The following is a 24,952-nucleotide window of genomic DNA, read 5'->3' as shown; positions in this document are numbered from 1 at the left end:
ACGACACACCACGCCATGATAATGTATTTCTGTAAGCATTTAGTGACCCACACGACATTTATGCCGAATATGTTTACGTTTTAACTGTTTTCAGTTATGTAAAAATAAGTTGTCTTCGTTTATAAGTATATCTTTTACCTATTCCATTAATTTAATGACATCTATTACAATGTAAAATATAATGTAATTCTGTAATAATAATACCTATGGCTATACCTAAATATATTTCTTTATTATCATCTTATCATGTTAAAAATAAATTTGTTTATTAGGATTCTATGAAACCGTTTTATGAAAAACCGGTTTATAAAATTGAATATGGCAACATTATCTATTTTACGGGAAAGAAAAACGCAACGAAAAATATTTTGGCGGGAATTTAAGCGTGGCTTCCAACCAACTTCTCCAAGATTCGTTTAATAGTTTACATTTGCTAAAAGTTTCTTTTCATTTGTTATTTGCATGAGTGATTAATATTCTTGTAATACAAAAATGTTTTATCCCGTTGATTCATTGAAACGAGGTGGCAGATTCTATTTGTGTTGGGTCGCAGATTCGTGGCCTTTGCGATTTGCAACTATTACTCAGAGACAACTTTGGTCTCAGGATATTCGAAAAATATGGTAAGAAACTGTAACTTTGTTACAAAGTATTATCTAAGTTATTTCTAAACACTGCTTTGATTTTTTTATTGTAGCGATGATTTGCTAGAAGTAATGACTAACGAGTCGGGTCGTCCGAGCAGAAGATTTTCTCTTCGTTTAAGTTCTCAACTACTTCGAGGATTAGTAAGATTATATCAACGAAAAGTTACTATATTTTTGGGTAAGTTTTCTATTATGAGTAGGTAGCTAACTAGATGTTACGGAGCTGCGGACTACCTAGTGGGTTTACCGGGGCTCCGGTTCGAAGGACAGAAGTAGGAACGGGCTAGTTTTTAGTCAGTAAGAGTCTGACAATCCCTCTCGCCTCGCCTAAGGCGGGAGAAGTCATTTGATGATTTTTCTTACCTTAAAAAACTAGATGTTTCCTTAAAAAGTTCCTTCTTAATTACCTAATCATGTGTAATATTCTCCTAACTTACCTATTCATTTTGCTATCAACAAGGTCCTCATTATGAGTTTACTTAGTTACTTACTTACCACTTAAGTTTATATTTATAAAATACTTAATAATGCACTAAAGTACTGAGTAATGTTTGCAGGTGACCTATGCATGATCAATGCTAATGTGATAAAAAATTCAAACAAAAAGTAAGTACACCTTTAACAATGTTTATTAAAAATATGTTAAATAGAAATATAGAGACAATTTCAAAATTGAGATTAACAATTTATTTGTAAGAGTAAGATTGTAAGAGATCTGCTGTCACTATGCACTTAATTATTATAATAAAAAACCTATCACATTTTTATTGCTATAATTGAATATTGAAATAATTGGAAGATAAAAGTAGGTGATCATTATAAAAATGTTGTAATATCTTAGATGGAATATCCATGAGGTGGAAATAGTAGAAGAAGTGAGGCGGCCACAGCTGCAGCAGCTTGACATTCAAGAGATAATTCAAGAACCACCTGAAAATGAACAGAGGATTGAGGAAATGATACAGGTTTACACTTATTATTGAGATTGTTTCTAGATATTAAGGGAGCTGCTCTACTTGACTTTTTTTAGCTGAAAGAAAGGACATTAGACTAGGTTTCTACATTGTTTGAACTCTCTCTAGTCTCTTTTTCAACTTAAACTTCTTATCTTCTTCATCTATCTCTACTTCTTCATCTCCCTGATACACATGACTGATGCCCAAATCCAAAAATTTAAACCACCTCTTGATATTTATTTTTATTTCTATAGAGAAGTGGCAATGTTGTCTCAAATATTGCTGACATCACATTGAAAGAAGCTGCTATTGGTGAAGTGATCCCACCAAATGTAAGTAATTTCAAAACACTTTAATGCATGTTAAAGAAGAGGTTACTATTTAGGATCTTTAGTGTATTAATTAAATCTTAATCTAATGAAAACATGCAATAGGTTTTAAAGGCACTTACATTGTTGCCGCCGACACCGTAATGGGGCGAACTTCATACATTGGAATGTGTTTTTTAATATGAGTTTGTTTTGTTGTTGTTTTCTAATATGAGTAGTCGAGTACTTACTTAGGTATTGTAAATGGTGGCATCAAGGTAAATGTTGTATGGTCAACAGTGTCAAGTACCTATCTACCTATCTGACTGTGTTGTTGTATGTAAGGATAAATAGGTATAGTTCAGTTCAATAACTGCTATTTTTTAAATGTTCAGATACACTCGTGTCTTATCACTACTACATAGACAGCTTGTAATTTATATGAAAATCGTAGGACGGTTTCGGTGAAGAACGCCTGGATCCCCTTCAATTGCTTCAAGACCGCACCATCGAGATGATGTTGGTGCAGCCAGACATATCGACGGCGCACAGCGGCTTGGACATCGCACTCGACGTGACCGACAAGTCGCACGACAAATCGCGACTTTTGCTCGAACCAGCGCACGCACAGATGGAAAGAATCTCCGAGCATGATCTCACGATGTTCAGAAAATGTATTTATCATTTATTATGTTTTGTTGATTTTGTATTATTTATTACCAAGAACATAAAACATACCTATTTGTAATCCTCTTAATTCTTTAACGAATTTTAATGTTTTCTTTTTAAGCTGCGGGAGAACTAATGCCTGAATTCGAAAAAGGTAAAGGATTTTTTTCATCTCTGTTTGTTTACAATTACAAATGTCATCTCATTTTTGGGAACATGATGCTGGTATGTCCAACATGAGAGACTGCTGTCTCCAAAATAGTTTAGATTATGCGAGGAGAGAGTTTAATCTTTAGTCTTTATCAATCATTCACTATTCCCATTGATCCATCCTTTAATTTCTTTTTTATCCAATTCACTTACCTTACCTACATCCATTAAAACCCTAGTATTCCTGCAGACATTCCTGAAATACCTGAAATCCCGAATCCCGAAATGCCTGTTCCTGAACCAGCTAAGTCAGTGTTTTATTTTTTATTACTTATGTAAAACAGAAAACTTCCTACCTTTACCTACCTTATCATTTAAGTAAAAATTTCAGACAATGTTTATGTCTAAAATAAAAATAATTCGTCTTTCCCCTTTACTACCCCAACAGATGACTTCTATATTCTTATGCTAAGGCTGACAATATTTATGCTGTAGATAGTTTACTTTATAGGTATATCAAGGTACTTGCATCTTAATCCCAACGCAACACTCAACCCTAGGATTACCTACCTATAGCAGTTATTATGATAGTCAATGTTATCTTTAGGCCTCAAGAAGAACCAAGGGCGGAGATTAGAGAACTTAGTAACATCGTCGAACCCGAACAACAAAAAGCACAAGAACCTGTGCTGGACAATGAACTAGAGGTAGGTAACAAAAGCTTGCACGTTAAGCTACTCAATACTGTCAGTTTTCTATAAATAATGTGCATGCTTTAAGGTGCGTTTTAACGTGAGATTAATTAGTAATTTTCTTAACATGGACGTCACCAGTCTTTATTTATTAGTTCATGCCTTAGGTAGGCTTTAAACTAATTAAAATATGTGACGGTTTAGGAATTAGAAGAGCTGGAACCGCTAGCAAAACGTCGTAAGATCCGAAAATTAATAATAGACAAGAAGACGAAGATAAGTTCTAATCACTTCCGAGCTAGGATTGAAAATCCTTTGGTAGAGTTGCGATGCGAGGTATTTATTTATTTGTTTTATTTTCATTATTTTCCTTTTTTTGTTAATCTACTAAAATATTAATTATCTACGAGCCACTCGAGAAAACATCCGCATTTTTAAACACCAAAAAGCAGAATTGTTCTATTTTTCAAATCTACCCTCATTTTCTTAACACAGGACAGTTCAGACGACATAATATTGATAAGAGTACCCGTGGAAGAATACTTTCGGCGTCCGTGTCAAGGCGGTAACAAAATTATATCAAATTTTGGGTACACTATTTCGGTACTTTTTGGACGCAACCTTGGAATAGTCCCGGGTGTACCCCTTGCTGAAAGAGAAATGGAGGTCAGTGAACTATATTTTATATTCTTTACGTTCTTGCTCAAAAAATAATTGTCATTTTCTTCATTTCCTGCATTAGTTGGTCGAGACGATCTAGGAAACTAATTTTCCTTTTTAATCATTACATTAGGATTTGGTCCTATGTCCTAGATGCATTTACAAAAATATCACAAACATTTTACACATAGATCTGAAACAACAATTTACTGAGGCCTGCTTGCGAGGCTTCTTTTTGCCTTTAGTCGCTGTAAAGCCAGGTGGACCAGACCGCGTTGGTCTGTCTCCTGGCTCTGAATAAAGGTCCCTGTAAATTGAGTGTTCATTCATTCATTGATGAGTGATTCATCACAGATGTCATTTGCATATTACTTGACCTGCATATAAGCATAATCTAAAGACTATATTTAGGTATTTGTGGTCTTGAACTTTAGCAAGCTGAGGCCGTAAGGAGACGTCGTACTACAAAGAGAACGATGCTAGGCATTATAGAAGAAGAACAAGAGGTCCCTGTTGTTCAAGAAAGGCCTGAAGTACAAGTGGAACCACTCATGCCTGAAGCGAATGTGACCGACGGAATGTTGAATATTTCTGAACCACCACGTGTAAGCGCACAAATTGACATTGACATCGCAGATTTACCCACACAAAAGGTAGAGACGTTATCGCAAGCACGCAAAAGGACGGCAGGACCAGAAATGTTTGGAAGCGTAAGTAGTATGTTTTTTAATCTAATAGACCTCATGACGATAGGCTCCTCTTAGGTCAAATCAAAAATATTGATTTACGCACTTTCTGCAAAAGGAAATGTAACATAGGAAGCCTAACACTTATTTATTTTAATTACTCTATTTTTCTTTTAGCCAAAACATCAACGTTCCATGGGTTACAAATCATTCCGGGAAAGCCAGTTGGCTAAAGATTTAGCAGATATTAACGCAGGTAATAATTATTTTTGCTAAGAATTTCTAGTACGAGTAAGTAAAGTGCGTGTACTTTATTGATTCAGTGTACAAATTACAGAGGTAGAGACAAACAAGGAAAATGTACCAGCAAATATCATGGCGCCAGTACCACAACCTCCTCAAGATGCTGAATTGATACTGTCCTCAAAGTTACAAGAGGCTGGCCTGGCGGATATTCCACAACAACCTATAGTAGTGGAGGTCGAGGTGCACTCTCAAATTCAACGACCGACTGCTTCACAAGGAAGAGCTCGTGTGACTGGGAGTGAACGGTCTGAAACTCCTTTAGGCAGTCTCGACAGGACGAAGGTATCGCTGGGCGATTCAGAACAGACTACAGACTCGAAAAGATTTATACGGTAAGTTCATTACTATAATTCCTAAAAAGCTGACGCAAAGCGCGGTTAGGTTTAATTATGTATAGATTATATTTGTGTCGTAAGTATGTATCAGTGTATATCGTGTGAGATTATAACTTACGAAATAGTATTCAGTTCCTTTCTGCAAGATAAATTGATTGTATGACAACTAATACAAAGTTATTGTTTGTTACAGTGATCAATGGGGCACAGAGGGAACCATGATCAAAATAATGAAACACATTAAGGCAAACCTTCAACCAGTGACGGTGAAGAGTCTCCTTGATAAAGGTCCCGTTATATCTGGTTACCAAGGTGTCATAGCTGCGCGATGCTTTACTTCTATACTCAGTAAGTATTCTATTTTCTATTTTACTAAATACTTTTATTTCGAGTTAATGACAAAAATATAAAATTTTCCAGAACTAAAACAACATGGCTTCGTTAGCGTTACCAAGAATCCGGATACACTGGAGATAATTGATATTACTCTAGGACCAAAATTGACCAGTTCAAGTGATTGATTCTAAGTCAATAATTTGTAATTTCGTTGATATGTTCAGTATTTATTGTAATACGATTTATTGATTAGTGGTAATAAAATAATTATAAGTTAGTTTGGTTTTAAATGAAAGATAATATTGATATGAACAATTTTATTTACGATCTGTATATAATGATATGATCTCTGTACACTTTACATAAGTCATCAACTAGATTCAAGCTAACTAGATAGATTTATGAGTATCTTAATTATAGGTAGGTAATGGCTTAATAATTTACAAATTCTAATAGTATAATCGAATGCTGTACAATTAAACAGTCGACTTAAATAATTAATCTAGCCACAAATTCTTAATTACATAAAATACAGCCATTTACATTATAGAATTGGTATATTATTATTAATTAGTATAATTCTTTAAGAGCTTAATTGATAGTACAATTTTACACATTATTCTTAAAACAGAGAAAGAAATACTAAATTACGGTCATTTATATGGAGGTTCCCTACACAGGTAAAGCATTTCTAATTTTTATTTATACAAAATCAGTCTCCTACTATTTGTTAAGTCCGCCGTATGAAATGTATACTAGTAAAAGGAATTAACATAGTAATCTTATAACTCAAAGGCAGTCACGCTTTGTCTCATTAGGACGTACACCACTGGACGATTGGAATATATTTAACAATAGTATGTTTAATCTGCAACACACATTATCTAAGCACTACATCTTATTACCTCTGAATTTATAGATTACATCAGAAACAACTTCAAGCACACTTCAGTGTTTCACAGCCTTTCTAACAGTCGTTCCAAGCTCTCACTCAATTACATTAAATAATTACAGTCTGTCCTTATAGGTTTTAGGAATGACGTTACTTAATTTTAAAGTAGCTACCATATTTTGTAGGTATATCATTTCATGTAATACTTTGATGACAAGTGGAACGAATTAATTTATTATTGATAATAAATTCTTATAAAATCAACCCATTAAGAATAATAGTTATAGTGAGTAAATATTTAAATTCATCATTTCATGAATCAAAACATCTTTTTGACTTCATACCATAAAAGTTGAAAGCCACAGATATAAATTATATTAATAGTACCGAAAATTAACTCTTAATTTTATATCATGCATAACACTTATATATTAGATTCAAAACAGGTTTCTATAACTGCAAAATAAATCTCATTCCTCCCACGAGAGGCCACGTAATATGAGCATAGGATCCAAAAAATGGTAGTTAACATTTAAAACGGTGACATATCACAGATTACTCGAGACATCATAGAACCCTCGACTGTGGAATGATACTCAATAGAGAAGTTACAAGGACACGGAGTGGGACGAGCGGGCTCAGGGCGCGAGGGAGTCGCTGTCGTACTCCTTGGGCTCCTCGTCGTCCGAGGGAGGGCGCTCGCCGTAGTTCATGCTCTCAAAGTACTGCTGCGGCTTACCGTTCCACAACGAGTCGTCGCGCGACGCGGGCGACACGTGGGACACGTGCGACACGAGCGAGCGCAGCTTGGCGTCCACCGAGTCGGCGCGCTCGTACAGGATGGAGCGCGACAGCTCCAGGGCCAGGTTGTGGGGCGAGTAGGGCGGGTAGGGCGCCAGGCCGGCCGGGTAGGGCGCCAGCCCGGCCGGCAGCGGGCGCGCGCGCGGGAACAGCGGCGCCAGGCGGTCGGCGCGCGCCACGTACTCGGCCGCCAGCGCCGCCACTCGCCAGCGCTCCGACTCGTCTTCGTTTCTCTGTCGAAATGTCCAACGTTGTTACGTACACCGGACGCTCGTTAAACGTCGCGGCGCTGCCCCTGCGGCCCGAGCTGTCGATCTAACCTTTAATGAGTGTCCGAGTCCGCCAAGTGCCCGCGAGCCGCCACTAGTCATCCTCCACGGTTCCGACTAAATGCATACGTACTTGTGTGCAAGCCAAATCTTAAATCGCTTAGTTTTAAAATGGTAAGAAATAAATCAGCATTAAATTAATATAGTGAAATACATAAAATACTAGTGAGAATGACTACTGACGACTTGGTGAATCGAATAATAAGATACATAATATATACTGCATTTTTTCGTGACGTCTACAACTAATATCTCCACCGTGTCAAACATGAACTACCGGATATTATTATCATGAGTACAACCTGTGCATAACATTTCACTCGATTAGTTACCAAACCAATTACCAACAGTGTAAAGGCCATGTGAGAGCATCAGTTTTTGTGTGATTAGCCAATTATTTTGTGCCATTATGCCACTATGTCAATACAAACATACAAATAAAAATACTAAAATCATAAATAACAGAATGAACACATAAAATTAACATGTAATGTGTCAGAAACAGTGAGTACTGGCGAAAATAATTATACAAATTATAAAAAAATGTATTTTTATCTTGCACTTACCATAAGTAATCACAAAAAATCTTCAACAATGTCCAGAAGTAATCACAAAAAATGTTAAATGTGCACTGAATAAATAACACTTGAAAATGTTTAAGTTTAATAATGGTTTTTATATAAGTTAAAATTCATATTTTGATATTGTTGGTATGTAAAATCCCACGCCATATAAAGGTGTCGCACAAACGAACTGTGATTATCTAATGAAATTAAAAGGGTAATAAAATTACGATAAAAAAAGGAATTTCACTAGTTCAGAGTACGACAACTTTTACAAACAAAATGTGTCAATTTATTAACATGATGAAAATGTGGGTAGGGACACAAAAATCTAACCACAAATACTTTGAGTACAACATACAGAGATTGAGCTAAGTTTGTTAAACTTCGTAATAAATACGTATGTTTTCAGTATTTAAGGAAAGATTTTGATGTCACTCGATTTGTCGCTAAAGTTAGTGACGAGGACACACAATCGTTAGCACATGCTCGCCTACACTACGGACCGACTCGCTCTACGTCAAATTAAAGGAAACTAGAATCGGGGCGGGCCCCGGCTTTAAAGTAAACCGAAGCTAAACGAAACGACGGGGAAACAAAACTTACGATCGACATAATGGCATGCGAGATGCGGCCCGACTCGACAAGCTACGAGAACGTCAGTCCGGCGCGCGCGGGCACTCACGCTATGAGCCGGAATCTTTCGGAAAGAACCACGCGTTCCAGAACGAGCGCGCGCGCACCTTGGGGTCGGGCGCCGCCGCGCGCCGCACCGGCACGCCGCTCTTGGGCTCGCGCTCCTTGCGGTTGGCGCCCGCGCCCGCGCCGCCCAGCGTCGACCCCGCCGACCGCGCCGACGCCGCCGAGCGCGCCGACCGCACGGAGTGCGCCGACGGCGGCCGCGCCGGGGTGGGGCGCGCCGTGTGCAGCGGGATGCGGCTGGGCCGGCGGCGCGGCGTGTCGGCGATGCGGCAGTCGGAGTCGGCGTCGTCCGGCATGTGCAGCGGCTCCATGTCCCGCATGCTGCTGTGGTCGCGCGCCGGCGACGCGGACCGCGCGGGGCTGCGCCGCTTGCCTTCCAACTGTCGGACGCGAGCACGCGCTCCTTCTAATTCGATACTTTTCTCCTCCAGCTGGAATTAAATTAACAATCTAAATTAAGCAAACGGAGTTTCATTACCAAATATTTTAACTCGGTGGTATATTTGTTAGGGCTTAGGGCCCATAGCAAACTAATCATATTCTTTAATGAATTTAAAAATATTTTTTTAATTATTTTATTATTTACGAGGAAGCCACCAGTGCCACCGGTGCAAGGTGGGCAAAATGCCATTGTGCCGCCATATTTCACCTCTGAAATATAGGTATGATTTGCTATTTTTTGATAGTATTTTAATGTTACATAAAACTCACCCTAAATTTGAGGTCTTCGTTGAAGTCTCGAGCTCGCTCCAGTCTTTCTAACAGCACCGTGCGCTGCGCGGCCGCGCGTCTCAGGCGTTCGCTCAATACCTGGAAATCACACAACAACACAAATAAGTATTGTATAAAAACACATCAGTACTCAGTAGTTGCAACATAGGGTTAATAATAGTTAGCAAACAAAAAACAACAAATTAAATTTTATTTAAATGTGTATAAACAAAACAAATCGAACTTGGACTAAAATGTGATACCAAGACCTAGTTAAAGGAAATAAAATTTAGATGAACATTGGAATGATGGCTAAATATTAAGACTACGTGTATGTACGCAATATTTACAATGGATTATTTTATTAATTTTAACTAAAATGTATCTTGGTTTGATGTGTTTTCGCTTTACATTAAAATTAATCCAATTCCTAAATTGCTATAGATTGAATCATACTTTACAATATGATGCGGTTGGTGTTTACTGTTTAAACTGAACGCACCGCTAAGTTCCTTGTTTTTTATGCTTAGATACTTCCGTCTGAGTGAGTAGTTATTGCGTTAAGGACAGAAGTTTTTCATTCAAATACTCTATAGTAAGAATATTTTATCATTTTACTAAATTTATACATTTTCATTAGTGTAGTTACTATGGTAGTAAAATAAATACATATTTATGCACATTAAGCAACTACGAGTAGATTAGCCTTCAGCGTAACTAATTTAAAATAATTACATACATAGTTTATATGTACTACCTATAAGCAAAATGATGATTTCCTTTTGTTGAAGGTGATATTAAAATAATCATGATACCTACGATATGAAGAAATAGCAAGTCGTAAGACGGAAACGCACTAGTCACCGCACTGGTTCATTGCTATCTATTATTTTAGGCCAAGGATTTATGACACATGCGTGCTAAGTGCTAAAGCTATGGTATTGTCTTGAGGTACTTTGCGATAGGCCTTGCACGTGATAGAAACAAAAAAGCGCAATGGTAATAGCGATAATATATTGCAATGATAATAAGTATGTAAGGAAATGAGAACTAAAACACATGTCCACGACACAAATAACTTAGATAAATAGGATTGTGGAGGAATGGTCGTCTGCATGGTCGCGGACACACTCCATTACCTCCACTGATCTGCGTAATACCTACTGCCGAAATCTCTGAGATTACGTCAGAGCATCAAGCAGCTCGTTAGTGCAACGACAGAAGAACGACTAGCACGTACTTCGTTACCTCACTCGTTCTGCAATTAACAGCCTTAACTGCTTTTTTATATTTTTTTATTTCGTTAATGCAACACAGATTTCTAATGACCCATAAGAAACTTCCTAAAATTGACACCTTACCGCAATATCCATGCAAGTCTGAGAACTTCAATTCGGCACACTAAACAATACGATTGATGATTAGAGACAAGAGGGTCAAGGTGGGTTTGAATCAAATAGATAGAAATGGAAATTAGAAACGTATCCTTTTTAAATACGGTTCTCGTGGTTGTTATCCGAAGCATGTAGAGTTCACATCCACTTCTATGTTTTCTAATAAGATTTAGATTACAATTTATTTTGTTAGGTACCTGATTTTGAACGGTGGAAGTGAGTAGCTGCCTCTGAAGTTCGACAGGATTGCTCTCGAGGAGAATCGCCGCGAACTTCTTGGAGTCAGGCGTAGCGACGCGCGGTGGGCGCGAGGGTGTTTCCAGTGCTGTGTCGAGGCGGCCGAGCGGCGTGCTGGGCGCGGGCGCGGGCGGGGTGACGGCGGCCGCCGCCGCCGCCGCCTCCAGCTGCGCCGCGCGGAGCAGCAGCGCGTCCCGCTCGGCGCGCAGCCGCCCGGTGTCGGCGCAGTCGGCGCACGCCGTGTCATTGAGTGCTCGCGTGAACGACTCCTCCACGGTGTCCGCTGGGTGCCGGTCGTCGAGCTCGCCGCGCAACTGTTCAGCTTCGTCGCGTAACCGTACTCCCTTTCTCTGGATGACATCGAGTAAAGCCCAGAGTTCATCTTCAATGGGTCTTGAACGTGTGGCTGACGCAGAAGCTGATGCCGATGAGGAATGTGCGTCTTTGCCGCAAGAAGTCTCTGTGCTGAAGCCGGAATCCTGCACGGAGGGTTGTGGTTTGGCCCGCGTAGCGTCTCCTGCGCCTGCCGCAAGTTTACGACGCACGCGCACCCCGGGCTCCCAGTCGCGACGTGTACCGCTCGCAGGCGTGGACGGCGCCATCTTGGAGCGTAGGTTAGGGAATGTCTCGATGACGAGGTCGCGAAACTCAAGTAAAGCTCCGACTTCATTCTGGAGTTCCTAAACAATAGGAAATATAATTAATGATAATATCCATTCATTCGGTTAAACAAGTAAGTAAATTCATCCTATTGTGGTACAACTAACCTGTAGAGCGACGAGGGACTTAGCCTGCTCCGAGATGAGGTAATGAAATGGTCCGGGTGGTGAGCGTAGTTGGAGACACTCCATGCCCGAGCCACCTGACCCGCCGCTGGCGCTGTCTGCACCGCCCGTCTGGAAACATTTACAATAATCTTTAATTCTAGCTCTATGAAGTAGAAAAGGATATCTAACAATAAATATTTTTAAAACTTATGAAAATACATCATTATGAATTTACATCGAGGATTGCACACCACAATACTGTAGCAATTTAGTAAATCACGTTGTCATTAGTGGGCATGAGGTTTTTTTAAAGGAACACAAGAGTAATGTCGCCGTGCGCCCCAGCGTAAAATTGCGTCACGGCCGAGCGCGCCCCGGACACAACGTCCACACAATCCACGACTCTCTTCCTTCGCGACCATTGTGTGCTATTGCATTACAAAAACTATTGCTAAACTTTGAATTGTCTTAGGTACTTCCAACCCAATGGCATTAAAGTAGGATCCTACATTAAATTTGGTAGTATAGTAGTAGGTAGGTACCTATTGTATCCCGTCCAGAAAGTCTTGTCTTGACAGTTTTGGTAAGTACTTTATTATCAGATTTTTAATTCAGAATAGCTTTTTTTTAATAAATACGGAATAGGGGTAAATTATGTAGATTGTGTACTAGAAACTCAAATACAATTAGTTCCCATCAATGTCTGCTACAAGTCCTAGATAATATTTAGTCATCCGATGTTTCGTAAACTTGTTACACAAATTACTATCCGTTATGGGCAGAGATTGACATTTTGAAGTACTGTACATAATTGGAAATGGACATTTCGGTCTCATTAAGCTCACGATTGAGCTACGAAGAGTTGATTATGCTTAAACAATGAAGATTTTTAATTCTGCGCTCAGATGATGGCGCTAGTGAAGCGTTAGGCCATGTTTGTCCAATCAGCTTGGCTGGCATGAGTTGTCTGACTTATGACTTGATGCTAGGAACTATTCTAATGGTCAAAAGTCAATAGAACCTTAAACTACATAGTAAGGCGAGAAAATCTTCGTTAAATAAGTAAACTATTTTTAGATAAACATTACGCTTATTTATACTTTATATACTTTCAGTAGATACCTGCAGTTTACAAATACAAATCTTTGAGAAAGTTAATGTTGCGTTTATTAAACTAGAACTGAACAATGAAATCCCGTTTTAATTTACATAATTAAACATGACTTTAATTAGAGTTACGAAGCTCATCGAAACTACAATACTTGTTTAGTATGGTAATACAAACTAGTACCAAACCTACTGATTACGTAACTTCAATCTAGTCCTAAATCCACGCGAACACATGTTTATTAATTACCTAATAATTGATAAGCACTTGATTAAGTGAAAATAAATAAATAACTTTCTGCATAGATAAAAAAAGAAAGTAAACAAGTTATATCTTTAACTAATCAATGACTAATGTTGTTGGACAAAATGAACCTGTCAGTTGACTACATAATAAACATAGTCGCCAAAATAATTGTACCTATGTTTCTTCACTAGTTTCAATTTCGCCAATAACTTTATCAGTGATAAGAGTACTTTAGCGACATACCAGAGGGAATGTCGATGTCATTTTCAGAGTGCTGATAGTGCGGCAATGTAGCTATGTTCAATTTCAACATTACCCAAGTAGGTACATTGCGATTGTGACATACCAATGTTATCGAGGTGCAAAAGGATTGTATTTTATCATTGTACAGATAAAACATGAAGTAGATTCGGTAGACAGACTGGCCACCTTTTTTGGATGTCCTACCTTTGATATGAAGTTGTAACGTAAACCGACAACTGGGTTTTTATGTTTAAAGGTTAGTTTGAGACCAGTTTTAGTCATTGTAGTTATCTGAATGACGCAAATGTGATCCTCCGTATACGGTAGACGGTAGTCAGAGCAAACGGGAAGACATCGTGAGTCACTAGCAGTTGATATCAATATTTTTTGAGTCATCTTGGAAAATACGAGAATGGTTAGTTTGTTGGTATAACCGGGCGTTTAAATTATGCTTGAAATTGTTACTTTTTGTGGTTAATGTAGTAAATAGAGTCAACACTGACAGTCGATGTGATCGCGACACTACTGATATACTTATATTTTATATCAGTGTCACACTAACAAAAAACAACAATACCAGCGCTACCAATGCTAAAAAAGTATATTGTGTCTCTGAAAAACTACAAAGTATAATAATATCGTCTACAAAATGTGGTGTGCGCTCGGGGCTAACTCTTAACAATACTCAAGTGTCAGACACCAAATTTGGAAAACAACGACCCAATCTCTTTGCATTCACAGTGAATTGCATTATTGTGTTTATTAAACTCTAGAAAAGGAAAGTTCGCAGGATTGTTTAAATCGTTTCCGCTTAATGTATTATTTACAGTATTGTATAGGCAGGTAATTTAATTTCCAAGTCAATTAACGAACGCAAGTAATTATATCTGCAATGGTATTATGGTAGTAAGGCCTGTGGCAGGTACGGTACGTTGGCGAGAAAGCCTGTTATTGGCGGTAATGGCCGGCCGGCCTGTCTATTGACAAACGAGTGCAACAATCGACGGACTTCATTCAATGACAGACCATTTTGGCGGTTTCTTGGTTTCACTTTCTTTACAATTGCGTCAGAACAAGGCCGTGTCTACATCCACACCAGCTGTGTGATTATAATGGCAATTCACTAATGTGTTATGACATTAAGCCGCTTGTCGTGATTAGATGTGGGTACCGGATCTTTCGATTGTTTATTTTCACCCGGCGAGACGTAACAACATGCAAATTATGGACGCGTGCACATAACATAATGACACTTTCATAAATGCGAGTAATGATGAGTATTTGGATTGCACACTGTAGGATCCGTTAGATGACTAAATGTTTATACAATCACGATAGCACTGGCGATTTCTCCATCTTCAATAACATAACATTTAAGTCCAATGAAGCATGGCATGTGGAATAAATAACTGGACAGATCCACTTGCAACATCCAAATCTCGGTCCTATTGTTAAAAACACCATACTTTTGTTACATGGTGTAGCTTACTGTAGAGAGTCAAAACAGATAATAACACCCCGGTAGACTTTGATGTAAGGACAACGATGATTTTCATCAAATCGTAAGTACATGTTATTGTGGTAAAGTACTGACCATTTTTTATTTTGTTGCGCTATGAATCATGTCCAAAGTTTTTATTTACATAAACTCAATGTCCATTTTAAGTTATAAATAAGAAGTATTGAGCTCGTATACTGAGGCTACAGTACTTCAAACTAATGAAACTATAAAAAATATTTAAATTTCATATTTTTTTCGAGTGGGAGATTTTTAAACCGCTTCAAAATGGAAGGTAAACATTCTCATCGTCTTCCATAATTCTGTAAGACGGACGTACTTAATATAGTAATTAAAAAACAGTAAACTACTAGTTAACAATTCACACAACCAAGGTGAAAATAAGGAAAATACGTAGCTACCATAGCAACATAAAATAGAATCACCTATTGTACCTTGCTTTGACTTAAGTAATGAAAGACAGGCTATCGCTGACATTCTGTAGAAGGTACTGTGAATATAAACACGATCAGGTGTCCCATTTAATCAATATCAGTGGAGGTCTGAATCACTAAACGTGATACACCACCATCAACGTCGACACGTTAACGAGATGAATTCGTTTCGATTGGCTCTTTGCATGCAATGGGATGAATAACAACCGACATTATCTTACCGTTACACTCATTCTCAGTTAAGTACTTATTTTTTGTTATCATTTTTATTATAACCACATATTACTACATGTGTGTGCCCGGTTGAACGTGACGAGCAAATCTCCATGGCATTAAAATATAAGAAGGTATTTAGATAAAACCAATTACGAAAAAAAGCTCATTTATATGTTTATACTTTGACAATGACAATACTTAAGGATTTGACATCTGTCACAAAGATTTGTATAATACAAAATGATTTACGTACAAATTACGAATAATGTTAGTCTGTGAATAGGGACAAGGATGGTGCTCTGAACAATGAGGCGGAAAATTATTATAAGAGTTCCGGTCGGTTCATTAGGCAATCGTTTAATGAGAGGCATTTCCTGCGTTTTTATGTCATACAACTTTAAATGGAGAACGTTTTGATAATAGGTTTTGTTAAGAATCACTCTAACATTCTTAATTATGAGAACTGATTAGGTAAGTGTGTAATATTATATGCAGAGGATGGCGGTCGGCCTTCAACAATGAGAGGCAAGTAATTTCAATGACAAAAACCAAGTACAAAATATGAGTAGATACTTGCTTGATACGTGACAAATCGCATTTGTTTGTATGCTGTTGCACGATCGTAGCGACAAAGACTACGCTAACGCAAGTGTGATGTAAACGAGAATCGAATCGATGAAATAAGCACGATCTTACTATCGAATCGATTACGTTTTTACATGATCGATTACTTTTCCATATCAGTGCAAGAATAGTATTTTAGTATTTTCACTTCACATAAGTACCTATCACAAGCGAAAACTGCTAAACAATAACTCAATCAAGCGAAACATAATTCGTAAGTTTCCAATGAAATTTAACAAACCGCAAAATGAATGTACCTCTAGCCGTAGAAAGCCTGTGAAAACTAAAATACAGACAAGATGACTTAAGACCTGTTAGAGTAAGGTTATTGTGATTGTGTGTGAGTTTATAAGAATGCACATTAAACTACACTGCATTTTAGACCTTACGGTGTATGAAATTTAGAGGTGCTTAATTAGAAAGATTAACTCTAACGGTACATTTGGGCAATCTACGTGCAGTGGAATTTTAAGTTCTAATTTCATTAACGCACGCCCCGTTTGTTTTGAAGACAGTGCGTTGTTTATAACCGAGTTGATAGGTAATAAACACAGATGAATTAGCGTTCGTACCTTTCATACATTTCATATGTGCATCGCCTTTATTCTGCATGTGGGTGGTCTTGGAATGAGATCATTTCATCTCTTCCTTACACCAGTGAGTTGTTTCTAGTACTCTGATAATATCATAAGGAACAAAGCACGTTCTATCTGCCTGATAAGACTCAACTGCAAAATCTTAGCATCCCCGAGGACAACATGGCAGCTCTAAGACGAAGAGTTGGTTGTCATCATGCGAAATTCTCTTGGGACATAGAATTCCATTTTATGTTTACGAGATTTCAAATAATAGCGTAGTAGAAATAACTTAGATTATTATTAGGTTTACGTTATGCCTTTCTCTATGTATTAAATACATCTTATGTAACTACGTGACGGATTAACAATCAGCGAACAGTCGATTGTCAACGATCATTTCAATCTAAAGGATTCTGCCATAATGCTATTCAAAGCCTTGCGGCTTTGAATAGCATCAAAGCCGTATAAAAATTATGGTTATTTTTATACATTAGGGTTATTCCTCTTCTTGGTATATTATCTTTTTCTATAACGATGGTCTCATGTGAATTAAGATTTCCTATAGATACAGTATGTACGTAGTTTACGTAATACGCAAAGACATATCTAGAACATGTGTCATTACATAGAAGATATTAGGAACATTAATGGTCCCACGTTTTTACTGAATATTCAGACGTCTATAATAGGTACCTACATGTAATTATTCAATGTAGCCTACGTGTTTTGTTCAACGTTCGACATAAATAAAATACTTAAACGATGAACTTGTTACAGGAAACTCATTGTTATCCTACGTCATGTAGTTATTTATTATTTTTTTGCTGAATTCAAGAATGTTTCAAATATGAATTTACGTCACTTTCATGTTCAAATTCCATTATTAAGGCAATATTGGTGCAAGAAACCATCAGCAATTTTTGGCAAGGTAAAATTTACATCAAGTTTACAACATTCTACCGATTAATTTTTACTTAATCAAAACAGTAGGTAGTATAAAATTTCAAAACGGAATGAAGCAATGTGCTAATCGTTTGATTTAGCGTTGCACTAGAGACAATACTGCTACAATAGTTCTAAACATGATGACGTATGCAATGGCTCAGGTCATAATCGTAATGAATTGGTAATATTATAAACACGGAAATTCATTCATTCCTATATGAATTGTTTTACAGGAGATTCCATAACAATTGTGTCCATACCGTGCTTGAAGCACGTTGGCACAGCATGATAGTAAAGAGTGATATTTCCGTAGGGTATTGTTAAACCGTATGGTCGCAAAAACATATTTAATCCATCATAATTAAAATATTAAATAAGTAATCTGTATTCAGACCATTTCAATGGCAGTAAAACAATGAAAGTATTTAGGTCACATTAAAAGAAATCTATTCATGTTGCCAAGTTTATTGAAGAAAGCCTTCTATGGATGGTATAATAGCGAGTCGCAGTGACTCAGAAAGGAGTCAACATTTGGATGATAATACAAAACAAACTCTGTATACAAGTAAGAAAAAGTTGGTCGGCGATGGAGCGGTGACATGTATTTTGCACCTGAGAAAACATTGGAAACAATGTTGAAGTAGAACTAACAGACAGTTTGCAAAACCCACTTTGTCTAGAAATTGCGAACTTTTGTTGCAAGAGACTGCAAACACTGATGATGGTAACATTTCAACTGTGATGTGACATAATATTTGCAATGATGACACTTTCGTAATGACATTTCAGTCAGTGTAACATTAGTCAAAACAGAAACTGACCGATCAAACCGTTCAACCGATAAATAGAATTTAGAATTGAGAGATTCGCAAAAAATGCGACCGTGCACACTCGTGAATCTATTGTCCTATTTCGAGAAGAGAATGTAAGCCGCATTTGTGCACGCGTACCTACCTCCATACGTATGCAAATGTACGTGCTCCGCCTAAATTTTGCGTTCACGTCGAACGATATTTCATTTACAACAATGAATTGTACCTTTTCTGAACAAAAATTTACAAGAGCTCTCATTATCCGCAAAACAATAAATTGTTCTGTTACCGTTGTTTCTCTTGTTTGTATTTACCACACGAAGCCACAAAAGTCCTTTAGAATACAACAAAGACGTTTTATTGAAGGAACTCAGTAGCGACTTTGTAAACAGATTGTATTTGTTAGTAACAAAACAATACACAAATTAAGACGAGTTAGTTTGGAATAATCGAGACACTTGCGGGAGAAATAGAGCTGAGTCATTCGATAAAAACACTTGTTATTATAAGGCACAAGCTATCATTTGCAATGCCATATTTTGCGTGTCGTGTGTACATGAATTATGCTACAACACGCGACTAATAATAAGCGTAAGTCATCAAATGGTAAGTGCAAAAAACAGGACAAACGTATGATAAGCAAGTACGCGGGCAAAAGATATACAAAAAATTATGGAGTTGTACAGTTGTACCTACCAACGCTGAGAAAAAAATAAATTGTTAAAACTTGCCTAACACGCCACTCCCAGAGGGCGAACAAAAAAAAATGGAATACTAAAGTGACTGAGGCAGATTGCCATTCAGAAAATTTCAATATGCAAAGCAGAATTATCATAGCAAAATACCACATTTGTTTTTCTGTTGAAAAGGACAATATACATAATTTTCATTAAATTGCTTTTAATAAAATAAAAACAGGCTGTACTTTACCGACGATGACGTCATAGTTCATGTTGTATGACAATAAAGTAATGAAACAGTCAAAGTAATTATAATTTAATAAGTAAAGCTATTGTGTGAAAGAACAATTGTATACTTAAAGTTAATGATATTTATGAAAGAAAATAAAGGCGAGTATCCAAGTTGCAGAAAGTAATTGATGATTAATGGCCGAAAAATGTCCGAAATGAACAAACAAATAAATTATTGTGAAGTTAGCAACTTTACGAAAACATTTGGCAACACCAATGCGGATTCAAGTAATAATACAATGTTATTGTTATTCATTACTTCGCTTTACCTAATCCACGGTCCGAGTAACATATGGGACGTCGGTTTAATTCCATTGAATAACCATGAATTATTTATACATATTTAGATCATAAACCCCTTTTAAAATAACCCTCTCGCTTTTGGTAATATGTCACATATGGTTGCATCGCAGAGTAGAAAATATAATTAATTAATTAATTAATTAATAGCACTCTCTCAATATGATTTTCAGTTTTCATATTACGTAGTGTTATAAACCAGCGGTTAGCTTAAAAGGTTTTAAAACCATGAGACCAACGAAGAACTGGACACCAATAACTTTAAGTGTTTGGAAGAAAAAATAAATCTCCAACCATTTCCAATTTTCAAATCACTTCGCACTTTCATATTAATCTTGCGCACTTCGTTTTGTGCGTGTCAAAAGATTTTACAAAAACCCATTTGAAACTTGATACAAAATATCCGAGTAAAATTGACGATAGCAGCCGTAACTAAAGTTGGCGTTGGCAAACTGTTGACACTTGCCAATAAACAAAATAAAACAAGTAAGGAGCAACGTGATTCAATCAACCGTTGCATGCTTTCACTCTCCGGCTTGTCCGCTCCATTTTAGGGTTAATTTTCGATATTATTGGACCTCGAGATTCGATGCAAGCGATTTCACTATCGATACTTAGTACATGGTTCTCATCAACTTTTTGTCGAGACGGCTAATGAGCTCAAAAATAGATAGAGATAATGGGAGAGCAAAAAATGAAAGAAGATTACAGACTAGGTAATTTTTGTAAGACGGCGACGCTAATTCGAAATAAATGTTTAAAGGTGAAGTAACTGTTATGCTTAGCGGAGAAAGAAAAGCGTACTTATCTCATTAAATTATAACTAGCATACCTAGGGCAATTTCACGTTTCTGATTCCTTTCAAAGAGTTTGCTAAAATTAGTTTATTAACTTGTTATAATCTTGCTACAGTTCTTAGTAACTGTTTAAAATCCTTGAGATACGGTACTTAACATTTAAGATAAAAACTCAAAACTGAAGAATTTCAAGTCATAGATCTAAGTTAAAATTAAAATCCATGAATGTGGCACGCGAATCAACGAAATACTTCAAGTTCATATTTTGCATATAAGGCACATTAGTCACACCTTTGACTTTGAAAGCAAGCTTTCCGCCGGCAATTTTTAATTATAGACACTTTTGTAACTGTACACACAGCATGCGATCATAATCGTACAAATAAGTGCGAAATACCTTTCGTTAATAAATATTTTGTTACAAACATTAATTAAAACTTTTTTGTTCAGAAAATACCTTCAAAAACATATCCCTTGAGGTGTAAATAATATGTATTTAGTGACACGTTTCGGTTGAAAGACTTTTATAATAATTCGTAATAGGTAAAGTTCGTCTCGGTGACAGTCAACAGGATCATTTTCAAAGGATATCGACCATGAAGTTTAGATACCAACTGGGAGGCTGAACCAAAATGGAGCCTTAAACAAATATGTTAAATAAATACCTAAATATGCTTGTAACGCTACGATAGAGCAAATCGTAGTATCAAATTATACATGCATATGTTTTTGTTGAAACTAGCACGCATACGGAAAAGACCTGCATGCCGGTGAACAGCGAAGCGTGGTCGAGTACCGCCCAATCGCCCACAATGCGTGAAACAAAACCGGTGCATGCGGTCATAGGAAAAAATACAATTGCATGTTAAGGGATCAATTTTAAAGTTCACATTTCCTTGACGGATCTAATAGAATAATTGTATCGACCGATTAATCGTTGCTGCTCACTTGATTAGAAAGCAATTGTAAACTAGAATGCAGTTTCATATGAAAAAAGCGAATACATTCCCATAGCTAACAAACTTCAACATTACGAATACCGAAAAGTTTCTCGGGAGTTTTTCTCGAATGTAATTAAACTAAGACTATTGATAATGACGTTACAATAGCGAGATTTGAGTGAAGTGGATAAGAAAAATCGGTAAAATTGACAAGACAAACGCTGTGTAGGTTTTTACAAATAATACCAAATGACAATAATAAACCGAACAATGCAATTGGCACATACAATCATATCAAACCGTCGAGTTTGCAAAATAAACCTTTCAGTTCACATAATGACGCAAACATCGTGTTCGAACATGAATTAATTAGCAAGCAGCCTTTTGTGAACCCTATAATTAGAACAACTGATTAGCATTATTACATTTTTTTGTAAAGGGAATATGGTTTAGTTTCGCACTATACGCAAATAGGCATAAATTCTGCCGAAATTTTCGAGTTTGGGCAAATATTGACCAACACATTTTGTAATAATAACCGAAGATAAACTTAAAGCTTTTGCAATATTCAATTCAATCGAAACCATCTATATTTACAGCTTAAATATTCCTAATAGTCTGAAGTTATTTCTAAAGTAATCGGCTCTCATTGAACGCTCGACCCCTCACGTAGCATCACACACGTTAGGGTGTCCCACATAGGGCGAAAAAAAATTTTTCGAATTTAAGTGTAAATTTGGGAATATGCCGTTGATAAAGTTTCAAGTTTCGCACTTTGCTTTATACGCAAAATAATGGCATAAGTCATATCTGCCGAATGTATTTTCGGGTTTGTGGCAAATTTCATGCTGACATTAACAACATTTTTGCATTTTAGTAATAATAATCTAGATGTAGTAAGTCATAAACTTAAAGCTCAATTTGCCAATATTCAATTCATAATTGAAACCATCTATATTTACAGCTTAAATATTCCTAATAGTCTGAAGTTGTTATAAGGAAGAAGCGGGACGCGTTCTAAAGTAGATCGTCAGGGATCGCGCAACGATCTCTCACCGAAAGTTGAGTCGCGCTCGACCCCTCAAATATCCCAGACGGCACGTGCACGTTTACCTCATATCCAGGCCTCCACACTCTGCACTATCCTTATATGAGCAAATCTACATGCAATAAATTGTCCAAATTAGACTTGATAATAAGTTTTGGGTTTTGTTCTTCCCTCCAGGTATAAGCATGCCCGTATATCAACATGTACGGGCTTTTTCCCAATAACTAATGCACTCAGGAATAGTTAGGTTTGCACTTTCATTGATTCATATTGTTTTCGCATTTGTAAAACAAAACTGCCAACACTTGGCCATTGTAGGGCAATTTCAACCGATAATTTGATGTTTTACACACCTAAAGAATATGTACTTTTTAAACTGCATAACCCCTGACATCTTGACTAAACGAAAACAATTGTTCCCTAATAAATCAAACGAGTAAGTAATAACTAGGATACGATAGCTCCGACGCGCCAAATATGCTAGTACTGAATGTATCAAGGCAAGTCGGCACGGGTTACTGTGCTGGTAAATGAAATTTTATTTACGTGTATGTTGACACTATTCGAAAATAATTAGAGGGTATGCGTTCAAAAATTTCGACTTTTATTTTTTTGGGACACCCTAACGTGCACGTCCTCATATGGCCTCCACACACTATATGCAATCTAATTAGACTTATAATCTTCCCTCCAGACATGTCATCCTTATTGACATTTAAAGTTCAACATTGCAGCTGCCCCATAAACACCAAAGAACAATGAAACTGTCTCACCTTTCTGAGAGAGGGTCAAAATACTGTTAAATATTGTTGTGGGCCCATTTTTGTTTGGTGAAATGGCAATGGCATTGATAAGGCTAGTTACACATACGAGGACAACGCATTAAACATTAGAAAGGCAAGGTAAATTGGTGTCTACATAACATTTTTAATATGTACAAATACATTTTGATTTTCTCAATAAAGTAACACAACAACTTTTATATCTGATGTCTATACAGTACATACAATGTTGTCTAAAATTGCAATTTCAACTTTCCATTTCACACTGCCGAACAAAAGAACATAATTTTGTGTTTATATACGAGCAATAAATTAGTAGGATTGACTCGTAGGATGTTGTGCCATACATGGCGGTGCTTAGAGGCTCATTCACGGCTCATTGTTTCAGAATGAGCGTGGGCGCATGATTGTTGCACCCACCATCTATTCCGAATCGCTGATGAATTGCAACGTGTGAAACGTATTTATCCCAATTAATCCCGCACGGTGGAACTGATCTGCGTTTTAATCATGTATATGTCTAATCATTTTATTACAAGTATTATTCCATTCAGTACTTTGTACAGCTACATTATTAATTCTCGTTTAGATGTAAATTATACGTATGAAGGTTAACAAATTAGCTACTTTAAAGTTGTGCACTACAAAGGAGGGTGTGAATAAGGCAATAAAATAAATTCACACAGGTATAAAGCACTAGCAACCAGATGAGTTAGTTAGCGAATAGGGCGTGGCCAAGTTACGGCTCGTTGTCCGCCTCAACCCAACCTAGCGCGTCATTAATTAGCCGCATTATAGAGTCCGGCAACAAACCGCTAATGCCATACCGATCCACATGACAGGACGCATCAAAACATGAGATACATTTTGAAACTGGATTCCATTAAACACGACGAATAATTGCTAGAAGGTTTCACCTCGTTGATTATCTTTCACAATGGCCCGAAACGAAACGTACCAATTATTAAAATTACACAAAATATAGGTTTATTTGTGGTTACTTATTACGATGTTCACAATTGATTACATGCTAGTGTTCCATGCAACTAGGTATGCAAATGAAATGAAAGGGTTACTGGCCGTGAGTTATTCAATAAATGTTTTCAACAAGTTTCAAAACCTAACGGGTGAGATTTGTTATTGGTAACTTTATACACGATGCATGTTAAAACAAGTTAGAATATCGAAATAATGCCATTTTAACAGCTACCTATACCTGCAGTGCATATTGAGCGTAGTTATTAAAA

General features: G+C 37.1%; 2 protein-coding genes across 6 annotated transcripts in view; one reads left to right on the top strand and one right to left on the bottom strand.

Annotated features, from left to right (window-relative positions):
- The first annotated feature begins 348 nt into the window (after positions 1-348).
- On the top strand, positions 349-6,022 carry LOC118265581 (uncharacterized). Its single transcript, XM_035578533.2, has 16 exons — positions 349-623; positions 698-825; positions 1,205-1,253; positions 1,489-1,612; positions 1,858-1,935; positions 2,366-2,585; positions 2,702-2,734; positions 2,981-3,038; positions 3,338-3,437; positions 3,627-3,758; positions 3,918-4,088; positions 4,517-4,792; positions 4,946-5,024; positions 5,106-5,406; positions 5,603-5,757; positions 5,830-6,022. The coding sequence occupies exons 1-16, from the start codon at positions 493-495 to the stop codon at positions 5,928-5,930; spliced, it is 2,136 nt and encodes a 711-aa protein (XP_035434426.2). The 5' UTR covers positions 349-492; the 3' UTR covers positions 5,931-6,022.
- A 25-nt stretch (positions 6,023-6,047) lies between these two features.
- LOC118265524 (uncharacterized) overlaps positions 6,048-24,952 on the bottom strand; it is a 63,890-nt gene continuing 44,985 nt past the window's right edge. For 2 of the 5 annotated variants that reach the window (XM_035578441.2, XM_050705906.1), the window contains exons 2-6: positions 12,142-12,270; positions 11,335-12,045; positions 9,744-9,842; positions 9,074-9,463; positions 6,048-7,671 (exon numbers count right to left, since the gene is read on the bottom strand). In XM_035578441.2, coding sequence (XP_035434334.1) covers positions 7,276-7,671; positions 9,074-9,463; positions 9,744-9,842; positions 11,335-12,045; positions 12,142-12,270 — 1,725 coding nt within the window. In that variant the 3' untranslated portion in view covers positions 6,048-7,275. Of the gene's footprint in view, positions 7,672-8,936; positions 9,464-9,743; positions 9,843-11,334; positions 12,055-12,141; positions 12,271-24,952 lie in introns of all 5 variants that reach the window. The other 3 variants (XM_035578439.2, XM_035578442.2, XR_007707327.1) reach the window with 2 other exon arrangements.

The sequence above is a fragment of the Spodoptera frugiperda genome, chromosome 28 (genome assembly GCF_023101765.2).
Source record: "Spodoptera frugiperda isolate SF20-4 chromosome 28, AGI-APGP_CSIRO_Sfru_2.0, whole genome shotgun sequence".
In the NCBI taxonomy this organism is placed as follows: domain Eukaryota; kingdom Metazoa; phylum Arthropoda; class Insecta; order Lepidoptera; family Noctuidae; genus Spodoptera; species Spodoptera frugiperda.
Note: the sequence above shows the minus strand (reverse complement) of the source record. Positions and strands in the feature narration are given on the sequence as shown.

Excerpts from the sequence above, each read along its gene's own strand:
- LOC118265581 (XM_035578533.2), top strand. The coding sequence starts at position 493 with ATGTTTTATCCCGTTGATTCATTGAAACGAGGTGGCAGATTCTATTTG. Across the intron at positions 2,735-2,980 it reads AATGCCTGAATTCGAAAAAG|ACATTCCTGAAATACCTGAA; the intron begins GTAAAGGATTTT and ends GTATTCCTGCAG. Across the intron at positions 4,793-4,945 it reads GACCAGAAATGTTTGGAAGC|CCAAAACATCAACGTTCCAT; the intron begins GTAAGTAGTATG and ends TTTTTCTTTTAG.